The sequence below is a fragment of the Eleginops maclovinus genome, chromosome 17, assembly GCF_036324505.1.
Source record: "Eleginops maclovinus isolate JMC-PN-2008 ecotype Puerto Natales chromosome 17, JC_Emac_rtc_rv5, whole genome shotgun sequence".
Classification (NCBI taxonomy): Eukaryota; Metazoa; Chordata; class Actinopteri; order Perciformes; family Eleginopidae; genus Eleginops; species Eleginops maclovinus.
The window spans coordinates 12,364,203-12,388,547 of NC_086365.1; the positions used below are offsets into that span (position 1 = coordinate 12,364,203).

The 24,345-nt window shown below is 41.7% G+C and overlaps 2 protein-coding genes across 4 annotated transcripts in view; both read left to right on the top strand.

The window, feature by feature from the left end:
- The first annotated feature begins 415 nt into the window (after positions 1-415).
- Positions 416-6,495, top strand: tmem209 (transmembrane protein 209). Its single transcript, XM_063905066.1, has 15 exons — positions 416-498; positions 1,070-1,226; positions 1,319-1,377; positions 1,506-1,637; positions 1,732-1,961; positions 2,069-2,273; positions 2,392-2,567; positions 2,704-2,775; positions 2,944-3,040; positions 3,201-3,326; positions 3,507-3,604; positions 4,107-4,221; positions 4,409-4,506; positions 5,408-5,481; positions 5,650-6,495. The coding sequence occupies exons 2-15, from the start codon at positions 1,087-1,089 to the stop codon at positions 5,702-5,704; spliced, it is 1,677 nt and encodes a 558-aa protein (XP_063761136.1). The 5' UTR covers positions 416-498; positions 1,070-1,086; the 3' UTR covers positions 5,705-6,495.
- A 722-nt stretch (positions 6,496-7,217) lies between these two features.
- ahcyl2b (adenosylhomocysteinase like 2b) overlaps positions 7,218-24,345 on the top strand; it is a 37,068-nt gene continuing 19,940 nt past the window's right edge. For all 3 annotated transcript variants that reach the window (XR_010167809.1, XM_063905601.1, XM_063905602.1), the window contains exon 1: positions 7,218-7,620. Coding sequence is in view for 2 of the 3 variants with exons in the window: in XM_063905601.1 (XP_063761671.1) it covers positions 7,288-7,620 (333 nt within the window). In the remaining variant the exon portion in view is untranslated. The remainder of the gene's footprint in view (positions 7,621-24,345) is intronic.

The following is a 24,345-nucleotide window of genomic DNA, read 5'->3' on the forward strand; positions in this document are numbered from 1 at the left end:
AAAGCATACATAACTACTTCACTGAATACATATGTTGCTGCTGTACACCCATCGCATCTTCATTTTGTGCAATACTATACAGATCAAATTGAGCTATAACGCCCTCCTTTGGCAGTATACGATTATATCACTTCTGGCTAAAAATCCGACGATAATAACCATATAAATTAATACATATTATTGCTTTGCTAAGGGTGCTACTTATCTAAATATCAAACATAATTTAGCATATATCTTCAAACACTATCATAAAAAATATGTATGTATTTCTTCAATTCTATCTGTAACTGTCAGGGAATTAAAACAGCCCTTTTTCCTTTTGTTTTTGACTACTTGTCAATATTATGCTGCATTTCCTGGAGACGTATGTTATAGCAAAAACATTTAAACTTAAAGTTATTTAAAAACAAATGAAGTGCTAGTACCGGAAGTACATAGTGTAGCTTCCGGTTAAAATACAAAACATGCAGCGCTGCAGCTATCATTCACTTTAACGTGGTATGAATTATTTATATTACATGCATGTTCTGTTTTTTATGTTGGTTGTATTATAGTATCGGTAAAGCAAGTATGTATTTTTAGTGTTTGAAATGTACACTAAAATCTATATTTCCACGCGTTTTCGGTACTGTTTATATGTAAGCTAGCTAACTTATGCTAACCGTTTAGCTAGCATGTCTGCTAACTGTTCTGCACTTCCAGCATGTGTATCATGTAGCCACAGTCTTGCGGCACTATGTTTTATACGCTAAATGAGAGGGATTTGTTTGTAACACAAGCTACATGTTATTAGTTATTGTTATAGTAGTTATGGTTTAAGATCACTCCTGGAATGTAGCTTGGACAAAACAATACTGTCACTGGTACTGGATCTTTATTTTGTGAATGTGCAGTTGTTATTTTTATCCTAAATATTTGTATGCGTGGTTCTCAATTAATATTAAGCTATCTTTGTCTCATTACTTGCTGTAACAATGAACATTTCCCTTCTGTGTTGCAAATACAGATATTCTGATTTCTGTCTGCATGCTCATTTTGTCTGACTGTCTTTCTGTGCTTCATGCCTCAGCCTGAACAGATCAGATCATGTTGAGTCCAGTGAAGGACGGGATGCCCAGCATGATTGACAGGGCGCTGAGGATGAGGAGGGAGGAGCAGGCTCGACAGGTGGTCCTGGCCTGGGCTGTGCTGAATGTGTCTCTAGCTGGCATGATTTACACTGAAATGTAAGTTGGTCAGCAATGTTCTCTCCTGCAAACCCTAGCAATCGTTTTAATGACCACCTAATGATATGTTTACCTCTTGTACTTTATTTTAGGTCAGGGAAGTTGCTGAGCCGATACTACAACATCACCTACTGGCCTATCTGGTACATCGGTGAGGTCCCACTGCTCACTCATTTATTAATGGATGTGGATCTAAATTATATTGAAAATCAAAAATCTGAAATTGAATTTGACAATAACAGACATACGTGTGTCCTTGTATTCTTTCCTTGTTTGCAGAACTGGCGCTCGCCTCTCTTTTTAGCCTCAATGGTCTGTTTGACTTCTGGAAATATTTCAAATACACCATGGCTCCCTCCTCCATTGCTGTATCCCCAGAGCAGCATAAACTCCTGGGTCTAAGAAACACAAGTAAGGCTCTGTTTCTTTACCTAGAAATGTTGTTTTAGATGTTAGTAAAGAAATGTAGTTCTAAGTATGCTGGTTGTTGTCTCTCCCCTCCTAGGTATTCTGGCCTCTCCGCCTCAGAAGCCTGAAAAAAAGGAGACTCCAGTCCCCGCTCAGTCGTCTCCTCTGCAGGGTCAAAGCGTGCTGAGTTTCAGCCCCTCAAGGCCGGCCAGTACCAGCCCAAAGTTTTCCCCGAGCTGTGTACCTGGGTACAGCCCTCCACTCAGCAGCCCATCCACCCCCAACAGTGCAGGGGGGCCCTTTTCCCCTTCAGTGGCCTTTGGAAAGGTGCGTTCATCACATCACTGTTATCCCTTGTAGTCTGAGGGGTTGTGGTTGGTCAATTTATTGTATGACTTTTCCTCTTTACATTGAACACATTATGTCCTCCTCAGGTGTTGAACTACAGTCCCACCCCGGGCTCCTCTCCCTACGCCAGCAGCATCGGACCAGCAGAAGGCTCCAGTTTGAGAGCCCGATACCGCACATCCCCCTCTGTATTTAACTCCCCTGGAAGCAAGGAGGACTACATGGAGGATTTGAAAAGCCTGGAGAGGTTCATCCGCACAGAGGAGGAGAGGAGTCACCGCAGCCAGCTAGGTACAGTCTTTAGATTATTCAGTCATCTCAATCTGAGTTAACGTGGAGGGACATGCCCATGTTTGTGATCACCAAATGAAACCTGTTGGACATCATGATGTATTGATGTTCTCTATAGGGAGTCCAGAGTCTGTGTCTCCGAGCCACAGCCCAACATTTTGGAACTACAACCGCTCTGTGGGAGACTACGCCCAGAGCCTGAGGAAGTTCCTGTACCAGCCGGCCTGCCGCTCTCTGGCTCCGTCAGCCAGCAAGGACGAGACGGACCTGGGCTCCAAACAGGCTGCAGAGGAGGTCCGTGAATGAGCCGTATTGGTGTACTGTTATAAAGAAAATGATTACGGATTTTCAAAACTGGATAAGTTAGTCTGTCGGTGTCATAGTTGAATGCATGATTTACATTATATATTTTCCTCTTCCGGTTCTGCAGGTGTGGGCCAGAATCACAACCAGTCGCCCTGTAGTGGACCGCATTGATAGCTGGACCGCCAAACTTCGAAATGTGAGAGTTCAAACATATACACAAAACCACAAAAGAATTCCACTATTATAATAATGTACTTGCTATTTTTGTACCTAACATTGCAGCTTCACTGTATTGTGCATCATTTGTTTTGATTAAACAAATCTTTACAAAAATAGAAAATAACCGTAATATGTGTCTCTTCAGTGGATCAGTGACACCATCTTGGTCCCTCTGGTGAAGGAAATCGACTCCGTCAACAGTCAGCTCAGGAGGATGGGCTGCCCTGAGCTGCAGATAGGAGGTAAACCATCAGCATTTCGGCTGTGTGTGTCCACGGCCCACTGTAGATCCGTAAAAAAGGCTGTCATGAATGTAGATCTTATAGTATAATATTTCATTAAGTCAATATTCAAAGGCTTTATTTTCCCATGCACAATACATACTTATGCTTCCTCCACCAGAGGCCAGCATAAGCAGTTTAAAGCAGGCAGCCGTGATGAAGGCTTCCTCCATCCCCACCATGAACTCTATTGTTCAGTATCTGGACATCACCCCCAACCAGGAATACCTCGTGGAACGTGTGAAGGGTACGTTCAACAACACAGTACATGTGTGTGTGTCTGACATTTGATGTGATGGTTTGTGTGCGAGTACGTGTGTTTAAGTGAGGAGAAGGGAACAACTATATATTTCATGGTGGAATGGGTGAACGTGGAACATATTTGTTATTCCTTATCTGTGTGTTGTTTTTAATTCTGTCCTGTCAGAGCTCGCCCACAGCGGCTGCATGAGCTCCTTTCGCTGGAATGGTGGCGGAGATCTGAAGAACAGGAAGTGGGACACGGACCTCCCCACGGACTGCGCTGTGAGTAAACACACACACTCAGCTAATGTGACGCAACAACCAGATATTTTCGGGATTTATCTGGTCCATTAAGTATCGGCAAAGTGGGAAATGTGGACAAATGGAGTGCATCCAGTGACTTGGAGTAATCACAGTCTCAGCAAAAATTGCCTCTTTTACGGTTACAGTATAAACTGCAATGTTCTCAGATATTTACTTGATTTTCCCCCAAAAAAGGCAATCGGTGCATCTCAAATTTGTATCAATGGGTTTTTTATTTTTAAAACAAATACCAGCAAGAGAGCCGCCTCCTCCGGCTGGGAATAGATAGTCTTGCAACATAAAGTCACACAGTTTACAGAATGCTTAATGATATGTACTTACCAGCTGACATGGCCTTCCTTTAGTCTTATGTCTGCAGGATCTGTGCTGCAAACTGGATACAGTGACCGTGTGGGGGGCTTTTCCTCGTCAGTGTGGGGTTACTCACCAGATACCTCTGCTTCACACTCTGTCTCTTTAGATCCTCATGCATATGTGTTGCACATACTTGGACTCCAGGCTGCCCCCACACCCAAAGTACCTAGACGGGAAGACCTTTACCTCGCAGCACTTCAGCCACACCCCCGACAAACCTGGTGAGCACGCACGCACGCACACACACACACACACACACACACACACACACACACACACACACACACACACACACACACACACACACACACACACACACACACGAAAGAGGAATATTAAAAGGCTTGTGATTTCTTTGCTTCACATCGTCGTGCTGCTTCATGTCTCTTTCTGTGCTATTTCTCTCAGATGTTACCAAGGAGAGCCTTTTCTGCATCCACCAAAGCAGCACCACCCCCCCTCACTACCAGCTCATCTACCAGGGACACATCTACAGTCTACCCAAGGTGACAGCAAAGACAAACCGTGTACTCACTTTCTTTTTATTCAGATTTTTATCAAAAACTGTTTGTGCTCTTATTTTCCCCTTAACAACTTCAAATCCAATCCCAAGAGGTTTCAGTTCTTCTTATTTCTTTTTATACATCTCCTTCAAGGTGGAAGATCGAACCATCTTTACTCACTCCCTTAGGGATTGAACTGTCTTAATAGATCATAAAAAGCAAAATAATAAATGCAAAGTACATTAAAATAACGGGGTGACAGAAAGTAGCAAACATTTCCAGGAGTAAGAGGTTATATTCAGTACATCTGAACAAGGCATGCGATGATAGGAACATGATTATCGAGGGCCATGTAAAGTGTGATTTACAATGTTATCCTGATTATCATCAAAATGGGTTCACAACTTTTAAAATGGCACTACTTAAGCCTTTACTTTTCTATTGCATCACAGATAAAATAATTTTAGTCAGCATCCTTATTAGTAAAACATAAGGATGAGGTTATCATAAGCTTGTGAATACAGATGAAAGGAATTATCATTCCTGTGTTGAACAATCAATTCATCAGTCGTTAATTTTTTTAATTGGTATAAAATCTTATTGTGAACACAGCAGAGATCAGATGAATGTGGTTTAGTTGCATTCTGTAGGCTTTTCAATATGTCTGAATAGTTTGTTTGTACAGGGCTTTGTGGATTAGATCCACGGTTATAATTTATACAAGTGATACAACATAGAGAGCTTCGTATGTATGTGCGTTCATAATAGTAATCCACACGTATGTGAAAAATACCACTGAGAAATTCCAGGGAACTCAAGGGTTCTTGAACAGACACTCATTCATAAAAAATCAGCAGGTCTTCATTATTGCTATTACATAAACCCATCCTGATTTGTATTTCAGGGCAGGAACAACCTGTTCCACACTATCCTCATGTTCCTCTACGTCATCAAGACCAAGGAGTCAGGGATGCTGGGGTGAGTCCGTCTAATGCCGCTGCTACTATGTAATTTCACAGTGTAATCAAATATTGATTCATTCGCTGAGGCCAAACCCCAAATTGCAGATTGCATGTTGTTATGTAAGGGTTTGACCCTGCTTGTCTTCAGTATGATCATTTAATTCCTTTTTCTTATTTCCTTCAGGAGGGTAAATCTCGGCCTCTCTGGTGTGAACATCTTGTGGATATTTGAAAACTAACGTGTCATCATTTACGAGCAACAAAAAGCTACAAGTGGATTTTTCCACCCACAACGCTGTGTGGCCACACTGGTTGGAATAGCGCTCCAAATAAAGGACTGCCCTTTCAGCAGCACTGAAGACGATAATGCATATTTTTGGACATTTTTCTCAATTTTAGTGTAACAATCTGTACTGTCATTTTAAGGACACCTTTATGTTGCGCCAAAGTGTGCTTAAGATACGCTGCAGAGTTTTTTTATAACATGGTAAGGTTTTCGGATTTTGTATTTTGAGAATGTACCAGCCGTGTGAAATAATGCAATGTCAGTTTTATCTGGTGACATGTTGAGCGCTCAGACCCATTTAGCTTGAATGTAAATACAGTATGTGTGGAATTGACTTTTGTTACTTCAGTTGTAATAAATCTTTTGGAATTAGTATTATTTTTATTCCCTAGAGTTGAATGATTGCTTTAGTAGAGGCGTTCCTGACATGCTTGAAGTCACCCACAGAAATGGGACTTGCATTTGGAAGCAATACACACAAGTTTTAGGCTTTTAGTATTCTGTTTTCCCAAAGCTTCCCATAGTACTGGGCTGCAATGCAACACAACCCTGCTGGTAATTATTTTGGTATGAGATGAACAAATAAAAAGCCTTTGAACTACCAAAGCCCTTTTCTTCGGAATATAACGACCCTCAGAAGGGTTTAATGTGTACATGTTCAAACCTTCACATGGTTGCATATTTTCTAAACTGTCATTTTACATTTGTCAGATGAGACTTGAAAATAAAATTGAGATATTGACAAAAAAAAGAAGCAAATTCGTGTTCATCTTCCTCTACCTACTGACATGTGTTTTCTACTATCACAATGAAACACTTGGTGGCAGTGTAGTTCATTGTTTAAGATTTGACCTTACTCCTGGTCGCATTTTCTCATGACATACTGCATATCCACTGCACAAGCACTGTAATGTGATGCAGTATGTTGTGCTGCAGAACTGTAGAACATGCTGATTTAAAATGTCAAGTAACATTGAAATAACGTTGGGGAAACTCTTGCTGGGAAATTATTTTAAAATGCAAACAGCAAGTGCATCCTGGTGCATTCAATCATATGTGACACTGATGATTAAGCACATGATTCAGAGTGCATCATTTCCTAAAACCATGTGTAAATGTTCTATGAGATTTTCCTGTGAGCAAAACAGCCCTGTGTTGCATAAATCGGTTTGTTTTGTAGTTTGATGTCGTCTTCTTTTACGACAAACACCGTTTCCCACAATGCAGTTCGCAGTGGAGCTTGTCCTGCTGGGGAATGTGGTCACTTAATCAATTACGAGTCCTTTATAGATCAATTAAATTAATATGTCAACGGTTTGATTTGTTGTTTTTTTACCCATGTTGACTCGTGTTTTGTCAAATCTCACATGTATGCCCAATATTGGTACTGAATGTGGTCTGTGTTGGGGGACATGTTTTAAATACTTCTAAGAACTACACGGACCACAATGCATTTGGGCCGTAGTCGCTCCACGGTTCACATCCGCTCGACTCGCTATTTGTGTTAGAAAAAAAGGACTTTGTGAAACTGCAGCGATGTCAGTCCAGGTTGTGGCAGCGAAAATGGCAGAGGTCGAACTCAAAGACGTACCCACCGGCAAAGACTTACCGGCGGGTTCCCCGATGACACCGACCTCGGAGGGCAAAACCCTGGGCAGAAACGACCCACATGAGGCCGGTTCCTCCGCTGCTACGTCCCCTACAGCGGAGCCCTCCAAAGCCGGGGAAGGCAGCCTGGGTTTGCTGAACACGAACCCGGCGAAGATGCCTCAGGCGTCGGCTTTGAAGCGGACAGACCCGCAGCAGAACGGCGGAGAGGCGTTTGTCAACCGGGACGGTACCGTGGCCGAGGCTCCGCGTATGAAAAAGGCGAGTGAGACAACGTTTTTCTCCCCGATATACACTCTGTGTTATTGGATCAACCGCTTTGGAAAGCCTGCATTGTGTGACGATGCTAACAGGCTAGCTGGTCCCAATGCTGGTTCAGTGGTGACAGTTGTGGAAGAAGTATTTATGTTTTATCCCCAAGTAAAAGTACCAGAGTGTAGGAATACTCTGTTACAAGTAACATTCCTGCATTAGGAATGTTACTCAAGTAAAAGTAGAAACGTGTTAGCGTCAACATGCACTTCAATTGCCAAAAGTTTGCAGATTGGCCAATTTCAGAACCATATAAAGGATGTGTTTTGATTAAATGTAGTGAAGCATGCATGTGTTTATCAAAGCTGATACTTATACTGCAGGGTAGCTTTTGAATTTACTCCAGGTGCAAGTAAAGTCTTTTTATATTTCACATCATTAATCCAATTGTGCAAACATAGCTAAAGGTATTTAATACATGTAGTGGACTAAAAGTACATGATTTAACTCTGAATTGTAGAAGTACAAAGAAAAGGAAAGTACTTGAGTAAATGTACTGAGTTACTTTACACCCCTGCAGTCAACGCTTTTAATAATGCTCTTGGATTTTAATTGCAGTGTAGAGGGTGTAATAATGGCTAAACACTGTTTGTATGCATATCATATAGGCTGACATAGCTAAATATTGAGGACACACACTCAATTATAAAAAAGTATCCATAAGTTTTGTGGAGACTGGGTTTTGCTATTCCCTTTTGCTAAACTAGGTTACTTGTATTGCTTTGTGAATGTGTGAAAAACGACTATCCTGAACAGAAACCCCTTAAGCCAAACACAAAATACAGGCTATGATGCGAGCTAAGAAAGCTGTGTCAGTCACTTGAAAGATTGCTTAGCCTGTGGTCTTGGCTAAGCTGTTTAAAAAAACATGTTACCACAAGGACATCATAGTAACTTCCATTTAAAGTGGCTACAGGATTTGGACGCAGTAAAGCAAAAGTGAAGACTTGATTTTGGTAGTTCAAATGATCCTTGCACCTTGCTTGACCTCAGCTTCGAGATATTTACAGTTCACTGCCTTACATACACGCCATTGTAAACACGGTTTGATTGATGCATTGCCACCCAAGGTGTATGAACTGAGGCAGACATAACAGTAGTAACTAATCCCTGACCCCAGAGCACTGCTGTCACTTTTCTCAAGCCGGGTTTAGCCTGTATGGCACATTTACGTCAGCTAAGGGAGTTCCTGTCCTTGTTGCTTAATTCAGAGGTCGGACTGACTGAGCATGACTTTTCCTCTGCGAGCAAGGATCCAAAAATGTCTTTCTGTGGTTGTGACCTACATGCATCTTATCTCTTTGTGTCTCACAAAGTATTGATTGGGATAGAGTGAATATGAAGGACAAGGTTCAAGGAGAGAACGTTATTGATAAGAAATCCTTTGAGGAAGCTTCCAGCTCTAATCCTTTGATCAGTTATTATTAAAAGTTGACAGTAATTTATAGACTCCCGTACACTTTATCAGTGAATGTCAGAATCAGGAATTTACTTTAGATATCGGATCTTAATAAGCCTAATGCTTAAGTTGTTTCACTCATTGTGCTTGCCAGTTTCTGCTTCTACTGTGACACCATTGCAAAATACTTGTGTGTTTTTAGCTTTTGGGAATTATTTTAAGACATAATCAGAGTCCTATGTATCTGTATCTCTAGAAAAAAAGACTGTAATCTCTACCTAGTTAATCATTAACACCATATTATTATATATAATACTGAAATGTTCCTCAAATGTACATTACAGTTGTTTAAATCAAGGCCTAATGTCTTATAAAATGCTAAGTATTTTAAGTTAAAGTAATGAAATCAAATAAAACAAACATGTGCTTATACTTAGAGAGGCTGCAGGCCCTGTACGTATACATTTGTTTTATTTAAGCTCCAATCCAGTCACTCTAATTTAATTTTATATGAAGAATAATCATTTTAATGATGAAGTGAATAATAAAAATAATGTGAGGGTAATTCTCTGTCTGGTTAATCCACTTAAATGTTAAGGGATCATGTTAATGTAAAGAGAAACTGTACAATAAGGAACGTTTCAACCTAAAAGGCATTTCTGAATGTTTAGGGTCAAAGGTTGTTTTTATTGATATAATACAGAGACCTCTAAGCCTGAGTAACGGGTAATATACTCTTAAATACATTGGGGCTGGTATCAATCCATTATATTCATTTAAATACTCTATAGTTGCTGCATGTGTGTTCATCAACCACTTCAGTGTGTATCCACTGGTGCTTCCAGCCTATTTATAGTCCACAACGCATATATGGCACACTGCATTATAGATATACGACCACAGTCTGGCCTCGCACATCTGCTAGTTCCTGCTTGCCCAGTGCAGTAAAGGGTAAGTGAATCAGGACGCAGGCAGGCAGCAGTGTTTCCTGACTGACTGTACGACTGGCTGTCTTTTAATCCATGCCTTTATCATGTCGCCACATGAGGGGGATTAACTGACCAAACCCTCTGTTGTCGGTGGTCCCACATGTTGGCTTTTAGAGTCCAGTGATGAGTTTCATTCATGGCTCGGCACGCACATGTCCAGAAGTCTCATATTCAGCACACAAGGGTCGGCTGCGTGGCTTCACTGAGGCTTTGTTGGTAGAACACGGTTTACCTGTTGAGCACACTGACTACCACAGTGATTAGCATGATATTTGCAGGGTGTTGGTAAGGTCATCCCTCGCTGATGTAATGTGATGTCACCCACTAAGCCGGTGTTCTTGGTAGTGCTCGCAGGCTTACGGTGGCTGCTCCACTTGGGTTGAAGAGGTTATGTATCCAAAAAGACATTTAGGGTTTAATGCAGTGCTCCACTTCTCTCAGTCTGATTCTGTATTTTGTAACCATTCCATCCTGCTCGGCATTAGTGTCCCATTAAAAGCCTTTTTGGCAACCGATTATGTTTTGCATTTGGTGTTGCACACGTGTAATCCCTCAGCATTTCTATGGATGTCATATTCTTTAAATGACTAACACTACAGTGATTTCATTATGGTGGGAAAAGGTAGACAAGCATGCTCGTTGGAGCCAAAGGGTAATGGATAGTGAAGAAATTAATTAAGCGAACATAAGGCCACAGGTTGATGTTAGTTCATTAGCCAGTTTACTCATTAGTTCCCTTCATATGACGATGGAAAGTTAACCAATAACTAGCATTATTAAATAGGGAGATGAAAGCCAAAAAACATCCAACATCTGTTCAATTATCAGTAAAAAGGCCCCATTTTTTTCTGGATTTCCCTTTCCTTTATTGTGTTTGTGTAGGTTTTGGTGCATATAAATGGTCTGGAAAGGCTAAATTCCCTAGAAACTATATAGCTCTGTATCATATTTGTTTCATTTTTTTGTTAAATTGAACCTCGTTCTCTTGCATATCGTGTTTGATAATTGTGTTGAGCGATCTGAGGGAACAACTTCCCCATAATACCTTTTTGCTGATCGAGTTACTGTTACATTTCTGTCAAAATTCAACAAAGCATAGGTGGATCTCTCTGTAAGAGCACTGTAACGCGCTGTGTTGATTTCCAGAATTCTCATTGAGCATCTTCATCTGCCTGTGATGTCATCGGCTATAAAAGAGAACTCTTTCCACTACTATGCCTTCTTATTTGTGAGTCACCACCAACAGGAGCTGGTCTGCAATGCATGTTTCACTGGGAGCAAGCACAGTGGAAATCGCACGCAGTTTCCCAAGGGAATCCTGTCTTCTTTTATTGGAGTCAAAATGTGGCCAGAGTTTATCCTGCCGTCGATTTTGAGTAGATATAATATGGATTTTATTTGCCTGAATGACATCGTCACCCTCTTATACAAACTTGTCTAACGTTGGCCTTTAGGCTATAGAAACCAACAGTATTAATGAATGTCCTTGGCCCAGCAAAACCAACATTACATCACGGCTGTTATGTACTGTGACATTATGGCATTCATCTTTAAAAGATCCATTTCTATATCCACATAAACACGTTTGAGATGACATCTTAGTGCGACTGGAAGGTGATAAAATATAATATACGTGGCATTAAAACTCACATCTGCAGTCACAGTGAGTAAACCAGCACTCGCCAGCTGCGCCGTCTTTGGCAGCAGCATAAAAAAGTACCAAATGTGATTTCATTCTTAGTGTACTAGACACTTTACCACATTAGACGGATAGAGTGTCCTTTTTAAGAAGTCCAAACACACACATCCAGACATCCTTTTGCTGTGTGTCGACAAGGGGAATGTGGAGCCCTGGTGTGAAGTCTGAGAAATGCCCTGAAAGAAGGACAGGTTGGACTCAAATCCCTCAGTCCTCCACACGAAAAATAACCTTGAATGTAGGCATAGATATTTTTTAAAACGGCAAGGCCTTTCAGAGAACCATTACTATTGATTTAGAAACCGAGTGACAGGAGTTTGCCTTAAAGCTCCTGCTATCTCCGTGCAGCCCTGTAATAGATTCAGCTCTGCAGTGCTGGTTAGTGTGCTGACAGCAGCTTTCATTGGCTCTCCGAGGGCAGGAAGTCAGTTTGACCATTGTCAGAGGGAGCTCTCTGAGGAAGAGAAACACTCAGGTTAGGGCTGTATTTAGAAAAAGGGGTGGGGAGTGGATGGCGTTTTTCTGTTTGCTTTAACACATACCTTGGCTGTTAATGATTCACAGATGAAGAGTTAGTCACCTCTAAGGTTTGTGGGTAGTAATCCATGTGAAATATCAGTGCTAGGGTTTGTTTAGTAGACACCTCCCCAGTGTCCTGTCATGAACAACCCTGAAAAAACATTGGGACTTAACTGATGACGAATAAGGGAAATGACTGGAAAAGTATCGTCCCTTTTTTGCGTCCAATAAATGCTGCATGTAAGGGAGTATGTTGCGTAATTGGTAGGGAGAAATAATCAACACTACCTATAATTATACAGTATTTAGTGTCCTTTTTTACTTTTATGAAGTCTTCAATGTGTATAAATGTAGTAGATGATCAGAAGGTGTATAGTAAGTGATCTTTGTTTCCAATTATACACATACAGTATGCTCTTGTTCTTCTTTTGCTGCTGTGACACCTTCATCCCGTGGATTTTTTAAGTTAATATAATTGCGGTTCAAGATCCTTTAAATCTTTGTCTTAACTATACTGACTTATTGTGTGTTCTCCCAACCACGTGCTCTCAGCCACGGCCACTTTTCTGCGTAGAAACCCCATAATTATCTTATATTAGTCATATAACCGTCACAGACACCCTTTTTATTAGTCATTTAAGAGTATTTTTTTACATACTTTCTGGAGGCTCACTCTAATCCCTTTTTTCATTTAATTATTGTACTCGATCTTTGTGTATTTAATCACGGTTGTTCTCTCTTATTTGATGGACTCGTTGGCACCTTTAACCCTGTAAATGAGTTACAGTATCTTGCTAGACAATCAGTGTTGGCGGGGCGGACTAGACGTGTTTGGTTTTGTAATTCTGTAAACCTGAAGAAATAAGAGTCTTTCACCTACTGTAAAACTCTACCCTGCAGCAGAAGAAGGAACCCTTCAAATGAATTGTTATAATTCAGCATGTCTTAGCTACCATGGAAGAGGGATGGGATATATTTGGCAAGTTTAGCCCTCTGTGCACTTATCTCTGTTTTGATGACCTGTGAGTGAAACCTCGATTCATCTGATCTTTTCGTGGCGCTTTCACTCCTTTCTTTGCCTCAAATTTCCGTGTCACAACACTTTTATTTTTCCCTTTTCTCCCTTCGTACACTATTACACTCCTCTTCCTCTGTCTTTAGTTCCAAAATACACCAGCCCCAGGCCGCCACTTCCTCTGTAGTTTTTATTGTTTTGTTCTGGAGTTCCTGTCTTCTCACAGTCTCATTGTGTTCATGTGCTGAGCATTCTGTAAATCTCAGCAGCTCACAGCAAAGGCCTGAGTGAGATCTCACCCCGCTAACCATCTTCATCCGTGCCACGGAGGCCGACTCGGGGACAGGACTTTTTGGCACTTCACACCAGTTTGAGTTTCTCTCACCCCCGGGCTGCCAGAAAGTGATCTCTCCTTCTCATCACGGTCCAGACGGGATGTTCTAGCAGCTACATTGCTGTCGGGCTGCATGATAGGATTTAAGATCACAATTTTATCTTGATCTCAAAAGTCTTTGGAAGAATATTCTTTCAAGTGTGAAATATTTATTTAAAACCATATTTGTAAGCCTCAAAAAGAGACACGGTATCAACATAGGATTGAATAAGATTCACCTTAAGGAAATGACACTGATTTACAGTCTCTTTCAATGTAAGTCAATCCCATGACGGATGTGGAAGCGTTATACTAGCGCTTGGCCACTACGAGTAACTTGTTTCAACGCCCGGCTCACTTTCTGGGGGCTTGATGCTGCATACTAATAGCCTTATCTCTGTTTTTCTTCAATACAGAGGTACTGTACATGCATGAACACAGATGTTGGAGTGCCTTTGTCGAGGAATTCAAGCCAATATCTAGCAAAACTATTGCATAAACTTGAATTACCTCAAAGTTTGGCCGGTAGACCTTTTTAATGATCACCTCCAACCTTTTTGTGACATTTTAAAACGGTATGAGTTGAAAAGAGTCCCTGGTATGTATGAGTTCTGTCAGTTTCTGCCATTTTCCTATCCGACACCTGTGCATGATGTCGGAGGAATTACTTGCCTTGCCAATGGCAGTCACTTCCGAGCACCCATTGACTGTCTCTACATGCAACATTCATTTTCACACTCCGTATATTGGATTCCTTACACCAGGGGTCTTCAACGTTTTTCAGGCCAGGGACCCCCAAACTGATGGAGAGTTGGAGCAGGGACCCCCTACTATTAATATGGCATACAATTGTATTTTATATTAAACGGGGCCTAGTGCAGTGTGTAAACATAGATACTGTTATTGTACATTCAATACTAAGCTATTCAAATAATACACAGGTTAATATATTCATGTTTTTATTTTAAACAAGTGCAAGGTACAGTGTGGCCGTACCACTGCCATTTATGAACATATATCTTGCACACAACACAGGGCTATTAAAATAAATCACAATAAAAGTTTGAACTTTAAACAAGTGCAAGGTGCAGAGTGGCTGTGCCACTGTCATTTATAAACAAACACTGAGCTATGAGATTTTAACACTAAACATGCATGTAGATGGGACAATGAATCCTCAAACCATCTGTGGATGGCACACGTACTCTCACATCAGTGAGATGTCTGACCCTGATGAGCAGCACACAGCTGATCCAGCCTTGGACGGATGGAGGTTGTCAGGCAGAGGGTCATATCAGCCTCAGGCTGCAGCCTTGACCTGTATTTGTTTTTCAAGTAAGTCAGTGAGGAAAATCCAAAGATAGGTTGTGGCAAAGGGCAAAAGGCTCATCATGGCTTTTCCTGCCAATTGCGGAAAGTCTTTCTGGCAAGAGATCCAGAACTGGGTGAGTGGTTTTGTGTCATATATGTGTCTGAACGTACTGTCAGTGGATAGTTCGATTAGCTGATCCTCCTCCGTCAATGTCAGGTGTGTGCCGTCTGCTGCGTTGTCTGTGAATGGAAACAGTATCCATGTCTTGTCCCTGCGCCAGGAGTCAGCCTCAGAAAAGTAGTGCCCAAATTGTCCCTCGAGCGCCTCCAAATGCGCAAGAATTGCGCGTGTAATGGGGGGCGAGAGCACAGCAGAATCTCCCAGCTCATCCACTGATGGAAACATGGAAAATATTTCCTCCCCGATGCGCTCCCTCCACCTTTTGATTTTTTTTAGAAAGCCTTCCATTTTGTCATACAGTTGAATGGCATGGGTATTGCGGCCTTGCATTGAACTGTTCAGTTTGTTCAGCTCAGCGAAAACATCAGCAAGATAGGCAAGTTTGGTGACCCAAACATTGTCACTGAAAAGTGCAGCCAGCTCTGTGCGCTTTTGGAGAAGTAAAAACTCCCGAATAGACTTGCGCAATTCCAGCACACGTGACAACACTGTTCCACGTGAAAGCCACCGAACCTCGGAATGGTAGAGTAGCGCAGTGTGTTCTTCTCCCTCAGCAGCATAGAGATTCGAGAAGAGACGTGTTTGCAATGCGCTCTTCTTGACTAGGTTGACTACTTTCACTACCGAGTCCATGACATCTGCCAATTCAGCGCTCATATCTTTGGCAACAAGTGACTCCCTGTGTAGCATGCAGTGCGTCCAAATCACTTGCGGAGACACATCCCTTACAAGCGCGATTAGTCCACTTTTTAAACCAGCCATGGCTCTTGCACCCTCAGTGCACAGCGCAATACATTTTGTCCACGGAATGTCATTCTCTCTGAAAAAAACATCGATCACTTTGAAGATTTCAGAACTACAGAAAAAGGGAGGCACTTACAAAACAAAAATTCCTCCTGCATTTCCTTATCATCGACAAAGCGCACAAACGCCAGAAGCTGGGCGTCCTTCGACACATCTGTTGACTCGTCTAATTGTAACGCAAATGCATCTGCCAACCTCAGCTTCTCTATCAGTTGCATCCTCACATCAGATGCCATCTCGTCTATACGGCGAGCTATGGTTGTGTCCGACACTGGAATGGTTTTCAGTTTATTAATGTCAATATCATTTCCATACATGGTTTTACACATATCGGTTGCTGAAGGCAATATTAAATCCTCTGCAAGTGTGTATGGCTGTTTCTTCTGGGCAATCCGAAGAGCAATTTGATAAGAGCATTTCAAAGCTAGCTCCCCAACTTTGGCTGATTTTCTGATCAATGTCTGTTGACCTTGGAGGGATTTGAGGCTAGCTTGGAAGTATTCAACAGGTTTGTCTTTTAAGTGGCTGTGTGTTGTCTCCAAGTGACGCTGCAGCTTTGATGGCTTCATAGATTTGAAAGAACAGTAGAGCAAATGACACACATTGGAAACTCAATGCCATCTGTCTCCTTAAAGGTAAACTACTTCAGATAATGATCTGAATATTTTCGTGTCTTCTCCCTTTTGCGCTTACCCTTATTAGCTGCAACATCTGCAGGCGCAGCAGGTTCTGCCTCGTCACTTGCATGTTCACTGGTGGATGGTATCTCGCTTGTGCTTGTTGATTTTTTCGCTCGAGTTACAAAACGATCCATTTTATATGTATGGTCTTCTCAATAATGTCGCTGCGTGCATCCCTGTGTCTGGGTCTTCAGTAAACTGGGGCCTGAATAGGCTCTCGTCCAATCACAGGGAACCTGACATAATATTATGTCTATGAGCCAGCGTGTGTCACACGGCCTCGTGATTGGCACATCTGCCTCCATTTTTCCGTTCGCTATAATATTTTGGATTTGTGTTGTGCATTTAAAGACATTGCAATTTGTGGGAAAAAACGGTTTGTAAAAAAAAAAAATATATATAAAAAATTGTCTAATCAACCAAAGATTTCGCGACCCCCCTGCAGTACCTCTGCGGACCCCCTGGGGGTCGCGACCCCCCTGTTGAAGACCTCTGCCTTACACTATCCTAAGGCAGAGAAAAGAGTATCTTTGCTCTGGTTTCTGGCAAGTGGCTCTTGGGTTTTAGTCTCTCAGCTCTGTTTTTATGCTGCTATTGCCAACGCCTGTGTTTCCTTGTTCCTCCGTGTACTGTACCACCCACACATGTGCATCTGTGACTCCCCAGCTGACACTCATTTCCTGCCCCGTCATCCCAGCTTGCTATCTCTGAGCGTGTGTTCATCTCATTGAGTTACATATTTCTATTATAGACACATTTATTTTTCTCAGGTTCTTGGAACAGGGAAGTAAACAGAAAGAGATAGGACTCACTTTTCCAGGAACCTGTGCTCACAACAAGCCATCGTAGTGTGACATTTTAAACCCCTTGGTTTGGTTACTGTTGCATGGGTCAGTGTGTGTGTTTGTGCACACAGTGTTGAGTTTACATGAGGATCAGTAGACAGTAGCGGACATTAACACTGAACTGGCTTTGCACCATGACGAGGAATGCAGCTCCATATTTGAGCACTGCATGTGAACAAAGGACCAGTATTGTGTACAAAAAGTGCTGCCTCACAAAAGGGCCCTCACAAAGCCTGAAATGAACCCCCAACACTCCCATTAGTCTGCCCTGCTTCCTATTAGTCAGACCAAACCACCAACCCCTGGCAGACAGAGGGGAAAGCTGTTAGGCCTGGGAAATGGATATATACGTTCATATCATCGTATAGGTTTACATCAGGCAAACATGGAGCGTTATTCTCTTTCTTTTGGAGATGTATTCCTTGCCAAAAATAGAGTAGCACAAGTATCCAGTAGATTTAGGGTCCATTTCTTAATAGAAAACTTGCTGCTGTTTGAAGGAAACCAAACCGAGACTATAAAGTCGACAGCAGTCAAACCAAAACAAGAAGCTGAAAGAGGCTAAAACGTCCAGTGAAACTGAGTGGAGAGTGAGGTGATATTTACGTGAGCTCATCAATAAAAGTAGTTGATCGGATTTATACATTGCATTTCCTCACATTTAAGTCTTTTTTGCCAGCATCGACTTATCTAGAGCTTTTTCACCAAGAGGATAACAACATTTGAAATCCAGCCTAATAACCGACGAAGAATTGCTCCACAGCCCTTATTAAACATTGATCGTTGACCCCCTTAACAGGTTTATTCAAACAAAGACCAGCTTCACCTGGGTATGTGTGGTTTTCAGTGTAGTTATACCTTCCCCATTTGGCGATTCAAGAGCCGAGAAGAAACAGACAACTTTGTATTTTTGAGACTTTTTCTAGCTGTTAAATCTGTCGTTTTGCTTATGGGAGGATTCCTTTCAGCTTAAGGTCTGACAGTAACAATCCATTTGTTTAATTCAGTGAAAGGATTTAACCCTTAAGAGCTGGAATGGTTTTTAAAAACATGACTAGTGGAGTGGATTGATTTTGATAAAGTATACACAGCTTTTGTTTAATTCACGTAAAAGCCTCTGCGCTGTTGATCCATCGTTGAATCAAATCTCTTCATCTGCTGCATGCGTTCATTGGGTTTTAGCTCCGATTTGAGCACCCTATAGGGTCGGAAACAATATATATTTTAAACGATATGATCGATATTGCTGATCACTTTGCAGTCGGCGTCATTAGCTGCGATCGCTAAGCCTCGGGGCTCCAAACTGTGCCCTAGTTTGGTCAACTCAGGCAACAAGACCCCCGTCACACTACAGAAGTGTATTTGAGAAAGGGAGATAACATTTAGAAGTAATAATGGAATTTAAGGGGAAAACCACATACCTGTAGCAGACCTAGCTACAAAAAAGATCATTCTTGGGCATATTGCAAACAGATTTCTTTGATACCAGCAACCCAGTGAAAGCTTGTCCTTGAATGACCTGAAGCCTGCAGTCTTGGCATTCTGCAGCAGATAAGAAGGGGAAAAGCATGTGAACGAGAAGCACAAAGTTACAGAAAGCCTGAAGTGTGTGTGTGTGTGTGTGTGTGTGTGTGGACTCCTCTCCCCCCCCTCTCTGTTGAGACATAGGTAGGGTTTAATCTGTCACTAAGCCCCATCATTCATTGCCTGTTCTCCTTTTTAGTATCCGTGTCTCTGACTTTTTGCGGTGAATATCAGACCCTATCACAAGGAGTGTTCTAGTGGCCAGTGCTCGCTGGAGATGGCCCTGCATACTTTCCATAGTTTCACAGCAGCCCTGGGATTATTTAGGGCTGTAACAGTCAGTGAGTTTGTTTACATGGACATGAATAAACCGTTTATGAGGCTTATCCTGGTCATGATCATATTGGATATGTTGTTTACATAAGCATTAAGGCATCGGGTAATGGATGATAAATACTTAAACAGGTCACTGAATACTGCTTTCCATTGGCATAGGCACCTCATTTGTATAAAAACAGACAATACAGCCGTACATAAGTTTGCCTGTACATTAACTGCTAAGCAATGGTGTCACTGTCTCAAAAATAAACTTCACTACCGGTCATGCTTTAGTATTTCTGTCATTCACTGGTGCAGTGATTGCTAGACAGAAAGCAGTAGTAATTTTATATTGAACTTAGGATGTTGCAGATAATAAGCTCCTTGGCACACACACATTTATGACATCTACATATCAACACATGTGTAATAGTTTAGGCATACATGCAATCTCCAAAAGTAAAAAGCTAAAGTGAGGCTATGGATAAACTACATGACAGTGGCATGCCTTCACAAACTGCCGCTAAGCTAAAGGCAGCTAATGTTTGACTTGATGACGTTTAGTAGTCTCGTTTAGCCACTTGTTAGCAACATCGTTTTAAGATGCATTAAAGCATCAGGCATTCACCAGTGTGGTGTTTGTGATTTATGTCTTTAAAACAAAATGGGAAAGCTAACTGAAAACTAATTTTGGAGGGAACTCAGAAGTGCTAAAATGCTAACTAATTTCCTGGTTTAGGACTTATTCCTTCACCAGTTCATGATGGGTCCTATTGAGAGTTGTCTAAATGCAAGTGCTGTAGAATTGATTCATTCATCAAGTTTTTAGCACGGCAAACTGTGGCGCTCTCTTCCAATAACAGACATTTGTTACACCTGACCACCAGTTTGTCGAGCAGCAGGGACTTATGCTGTTAGCCTTTCCTCTGTATGCAGACGCTGTTTGTAGTATTCATAGAGGAGCGGCATTGGAGGACTTGGTCTGCTGCTGGTGGTGACGTGGCTGCAGTAGTGCAATTTTGTGTGTGTGTATGTTTGTGTGTGTGGGTGGGGGCATGTGTTAGGCCACTGGTAATTGCGTGTAGGACTATGTATGGTGGTGTGTGTGTCTAGGCAGTTGTCTGTATACATAAATCATCACGGCTCGTTCTTACATCACAGCCACCCTCAGGGCTGCATGCTGCGCTCTGATACGCACACTTACACACACACCACCACCTCACAGTAGCTGCTGCTCTTTCTTTCATTGGTTAGCTAGTCTTTACTATTCCATGAGAGGAGGATAATTGAGCTAATACTGGAGCAGCCACCTTCCCTTTCAGGATGTTCTTGTACTTGTGCCCTACTTTTTTGTATTTTCTCTCACTGTGCACGCAGACTCGCCTGTTGGATTTCTCGTATGTTGCATAAAAATCCCGTAGAAAATTGCACGTAGTCTAGTACAGGGACCTCCCACCATAGTGACCCTTGTATGGAAATGTCAAGGTCATAACAGCTGGTTCACATTAGAGGCATACAGTGACAGGAAAACACCAGTAATGTGTGCATGCACTCTGAAGATGAACACGTTTATGTATCTATGTCTCTCTTGCTTCTTCCCTGGGCTTTGACTTGAAGGTTTATCGCTTGCATTTACTTGGAGCAGTTTTTTCCGCTGAACTGGAGTCCACTCCACTGCTTGCAAGTGTCTGTAAAGTGTAAGCCAGTAACTTGACTTGTGACTCCGAAAATGCAAGTTAAGCTAAATTTGCCATTACTCAGACAAAAGGTGAACACAGACGGGGGTAAACACGCACATTGCACCCCTGCTGCTCAGTGTGAGTTAGTGGACTGCGCTTTGAGCTGTTAAATGATAACCTACTGCACAACACATTAAAGTTGTGTTCATGGATCTCAGTCTGTCTATTATATGGAAAAGTGCATAAAACACTAATTATTTTGTAGCTCAACGGCTTTTATAGTACTCATTATGGGGGATATTATAGAAATATAAAGCAGGGCTTCATTCTCAACTGCTATACAACTTGGTAAGCATTTCTAAGAACCGTGTTTACCACCAGTCTGAGGCTGTATACAGTTCAGTCTGTCCTTTTTTAATCCCTAAACATGGAAGCTGTGCGAGTTGAAACGGATGCCAGTGGATTGTGTTTGATGTAGCTTCATTAGGGATGCAGGGAAGGTGTGGAAAGGGCTGGTGGAGGGATGACAGAAAGGCAGAAGAAGGAAATCATAAGCACTGCTTTTGTTTTTCTTGCAAACATTGACAATTGGTCTTCCAGGAATAGTAGTTGAAAGCATAGAGAAACACATTTCCAGTGAACCACTCTTTGATGCGCCATGCAAACGGCTTCATAACATGGACATAATGAAACTCTGCTCTACTCTCCAGTCCATCAACTTGTATAACGACGAGTGTTTTTAACAGTGGGAAGGAAGAAAGGAGCATTTGAAAAGGAGTGAAATGAAAGGAGAAAAAGCACAAACAAGCCTCTGCAGAGTGTTGCGTGTGGGAAATCTGAAAATAACACGTCTCCTGCTTTGTCCAGTAGCCTCTCGTGTCCAACTGAAAGGCAGCTAAACAAAAGGACTCCGGCCTCTCATTTCTTTTTCACCTCTCTGTCAGAACATTTTGAGTTTTGCAGGCCTGTATTTTACTCTAAATGACTCCCAGATTTGGGAGAGCGTGGCAGAAGCACTTTCAGGATTTAGCTTTGAGGATATTTCCAGTCATTTGTTTATAGCATTAAGCCATTAACAGGACACGCTCCTCTGTTCCTCTTCCTGTAGCCCTTTCTGATACCATCACTCACTTTCGAGGTCTTTTGGCAGACGTCATAACATAAAGCTATTAAAAGCCCATTGGCACTTTGATTTGAGACGAACCCTCCCTGCACTTAGCCAGTCTCATCTCTGTGTGATCCCATTTTAACTTTGTTCAGTCATCAGTAGCTCTTCGGCTGCTAGCATCACATGGCCTGCCTGTGGAGAAGCATTAGAGCCAAACGCTGGCTGTTCGCCCTCTGAAAAAAGGCCTGTGGGTTTAACATTTGTACACCATGAGCTTTGACAGCTGTCCTATTCGTGGTCATGTTGTCTTTGAAACATTTAAATGAGATGCTGTTTATTTAATCCTTTGAGGCTTCTACCGCTGTATGTCTGGAGGAAATCATATCATAAGCCTGACTGAGCTACTTGTTGACAACACACTCATCCTCGCATCACCGACACACACGCTGACTCTGTGTCTGTCGGGTAATACGAGATTTCCTGTTCTGTGCTAGCTTTCCAGAACGGAGAAGGTGTTGATACTACACATACTGTAGTAGCGGTCCAAGTTTTCAGTTAACAGTGAAAATAGTACATTGTGTTTTGGTTTGATGTGGGTGAAGGACTCTTTACTGAGCAAATACCTCCAAGAATACTGCTTATTGGGATGACCAAAGCGTACTTTAATACCTTAATTTACTAATGTGATAAAGAAGTTGCAGTTATTTTCCAGAAATGATCACTCCCTCTTTTTATCTATTTACACAATGACATGGTTACCCTTAAAGAGAGCAACAAAAAAAGGTACTATTTTAAGGTGATTAATCCTTTATAGGACATTTAATTGTTGTCCACATAGACAATATAAAGTATAGGTAAATGTAAGACTTTAAAAATGCTTCTTTTCACTATTATTTGGGGAATATCTTAATATTTTATGGATATCCTGAGCCTAAATATGGTAATATGACAGTGTATTGCTGGATTTACAGGTTGCAAAATGGTAAAGTGATGTCATTCTCTGAACTAAGCAGACTTTTCTAGCTGTGCATTATTTGCCTTTCCCCATTCAGTCATTATACTGACATTACACATGATCATTTATCAAAAAAAGGTATTTTTTGTGAAAGAATCAATGGTCAAACCTCCGATGTCATTGCTACATTGATACTGAAGTATTTGGCCAAAGATATTGGTATACAATCCTCTCCTTCTCTGGTGTTGTTCCTTAATACCAGGCCCTGGCATATATACCCTTTGGCTGGAGCTCAGGTTGTGTTGCCAGCGACAGAGGCCTTGTTCCCCCATAGGAACGCAGCCAGGAGGAGGTATGAACGGCCAGCTTCCCAATGGGCCGTTATGGAGAACACTTCCTTCCCTTCCCTCCCTTTAGGCTTCCCCACAAAGGACCTTGCAACAGGTCCCTGCTGGTTTAGTTTTCCGCGAGAGCCTCTCTCTTCCCTGATTCAGATAGACATACAGGCTAAGAGAAGTTTACAGAAAGCTGCCGTTCTGCAACACACTCTAAACTTATTTCAGGAACAACGAATCCTGAGAAACATTAATCCTTAGGTCACAGCCGCTCCAAGTCCTGTAATTCCATCTCAATGTTAATAGCTTTTAAAATGTGTCAAATACTTAACATACTCTTTGTCTTTGTACGTTACATTGCATCATCTCAAAACCCAAGCTTGTAAACTTGAACAGAAGTTGGAAATTAACCCACAGGGTTCCAAACGGGTTGCCTGAAAACCATGAGATATCTTAAATCCTTATGTGATGTCTTCAAACCTTTTAAATATCCTTGCATTTTGAAGAGATGGGATTGAAACCGCTTGAAAGTGTAACGGCCAGACTTGGCACACAATGTATGTTTAGTGGAGCACAATAAAATTGCACGTGATAAATGTGTAAAATAATCAGGACACAGTACATCCTTTAAACTGTTTTAACTACTTAATTAACCAAAGGTGCTGGAAAAGCTTGGAAATGCACCTCGAAAGTGCTTGAATTCTTCCAATTTCGGTCAGATTTTTGATAAATTGTTGGGTGGAGTAACGGTACAAACGGAAACGCCTAAAGTCAAAGAAGTTGAGCTTTTGTTTTCTCAGTCAAGGAAAAATTGGCTCTGACTTTATCTTTATAAACACAGATGTGTTAGAACAGTTCCTTTCCTTACATTCAATTTGGTCTCTGGGCAATGGCTCCTTGTTTTTTTGCGATGGAGGTGTGAGTGATGTGACATTTAATG

Excerpts from the sequence above, each read along its gene's own strand:
- tmem209 (XM_063905066.1), top strand. The coding sequence starts at position 1,087 with ATGTTGAGTCCAGTGAAGGACGGGATGCCCAGCATGATTGACAGGGCG. Across the intron at positions 2,568-2,703 it reads CCAAACAGGCTGCAGAGGAG|GTGTGGGCCAGAATCACAAC; the intron begins GTCCGTGAATGA and ends CCGGTTCTGCAG. Across the intron at positions 3,605-4,106 it reads ACCTCCCCACGGACTGCGCT|ATCCTCATGCATATGTGTTG; the intron begins GTGAGTAAACAC and ends CTGTCTCTTTAG.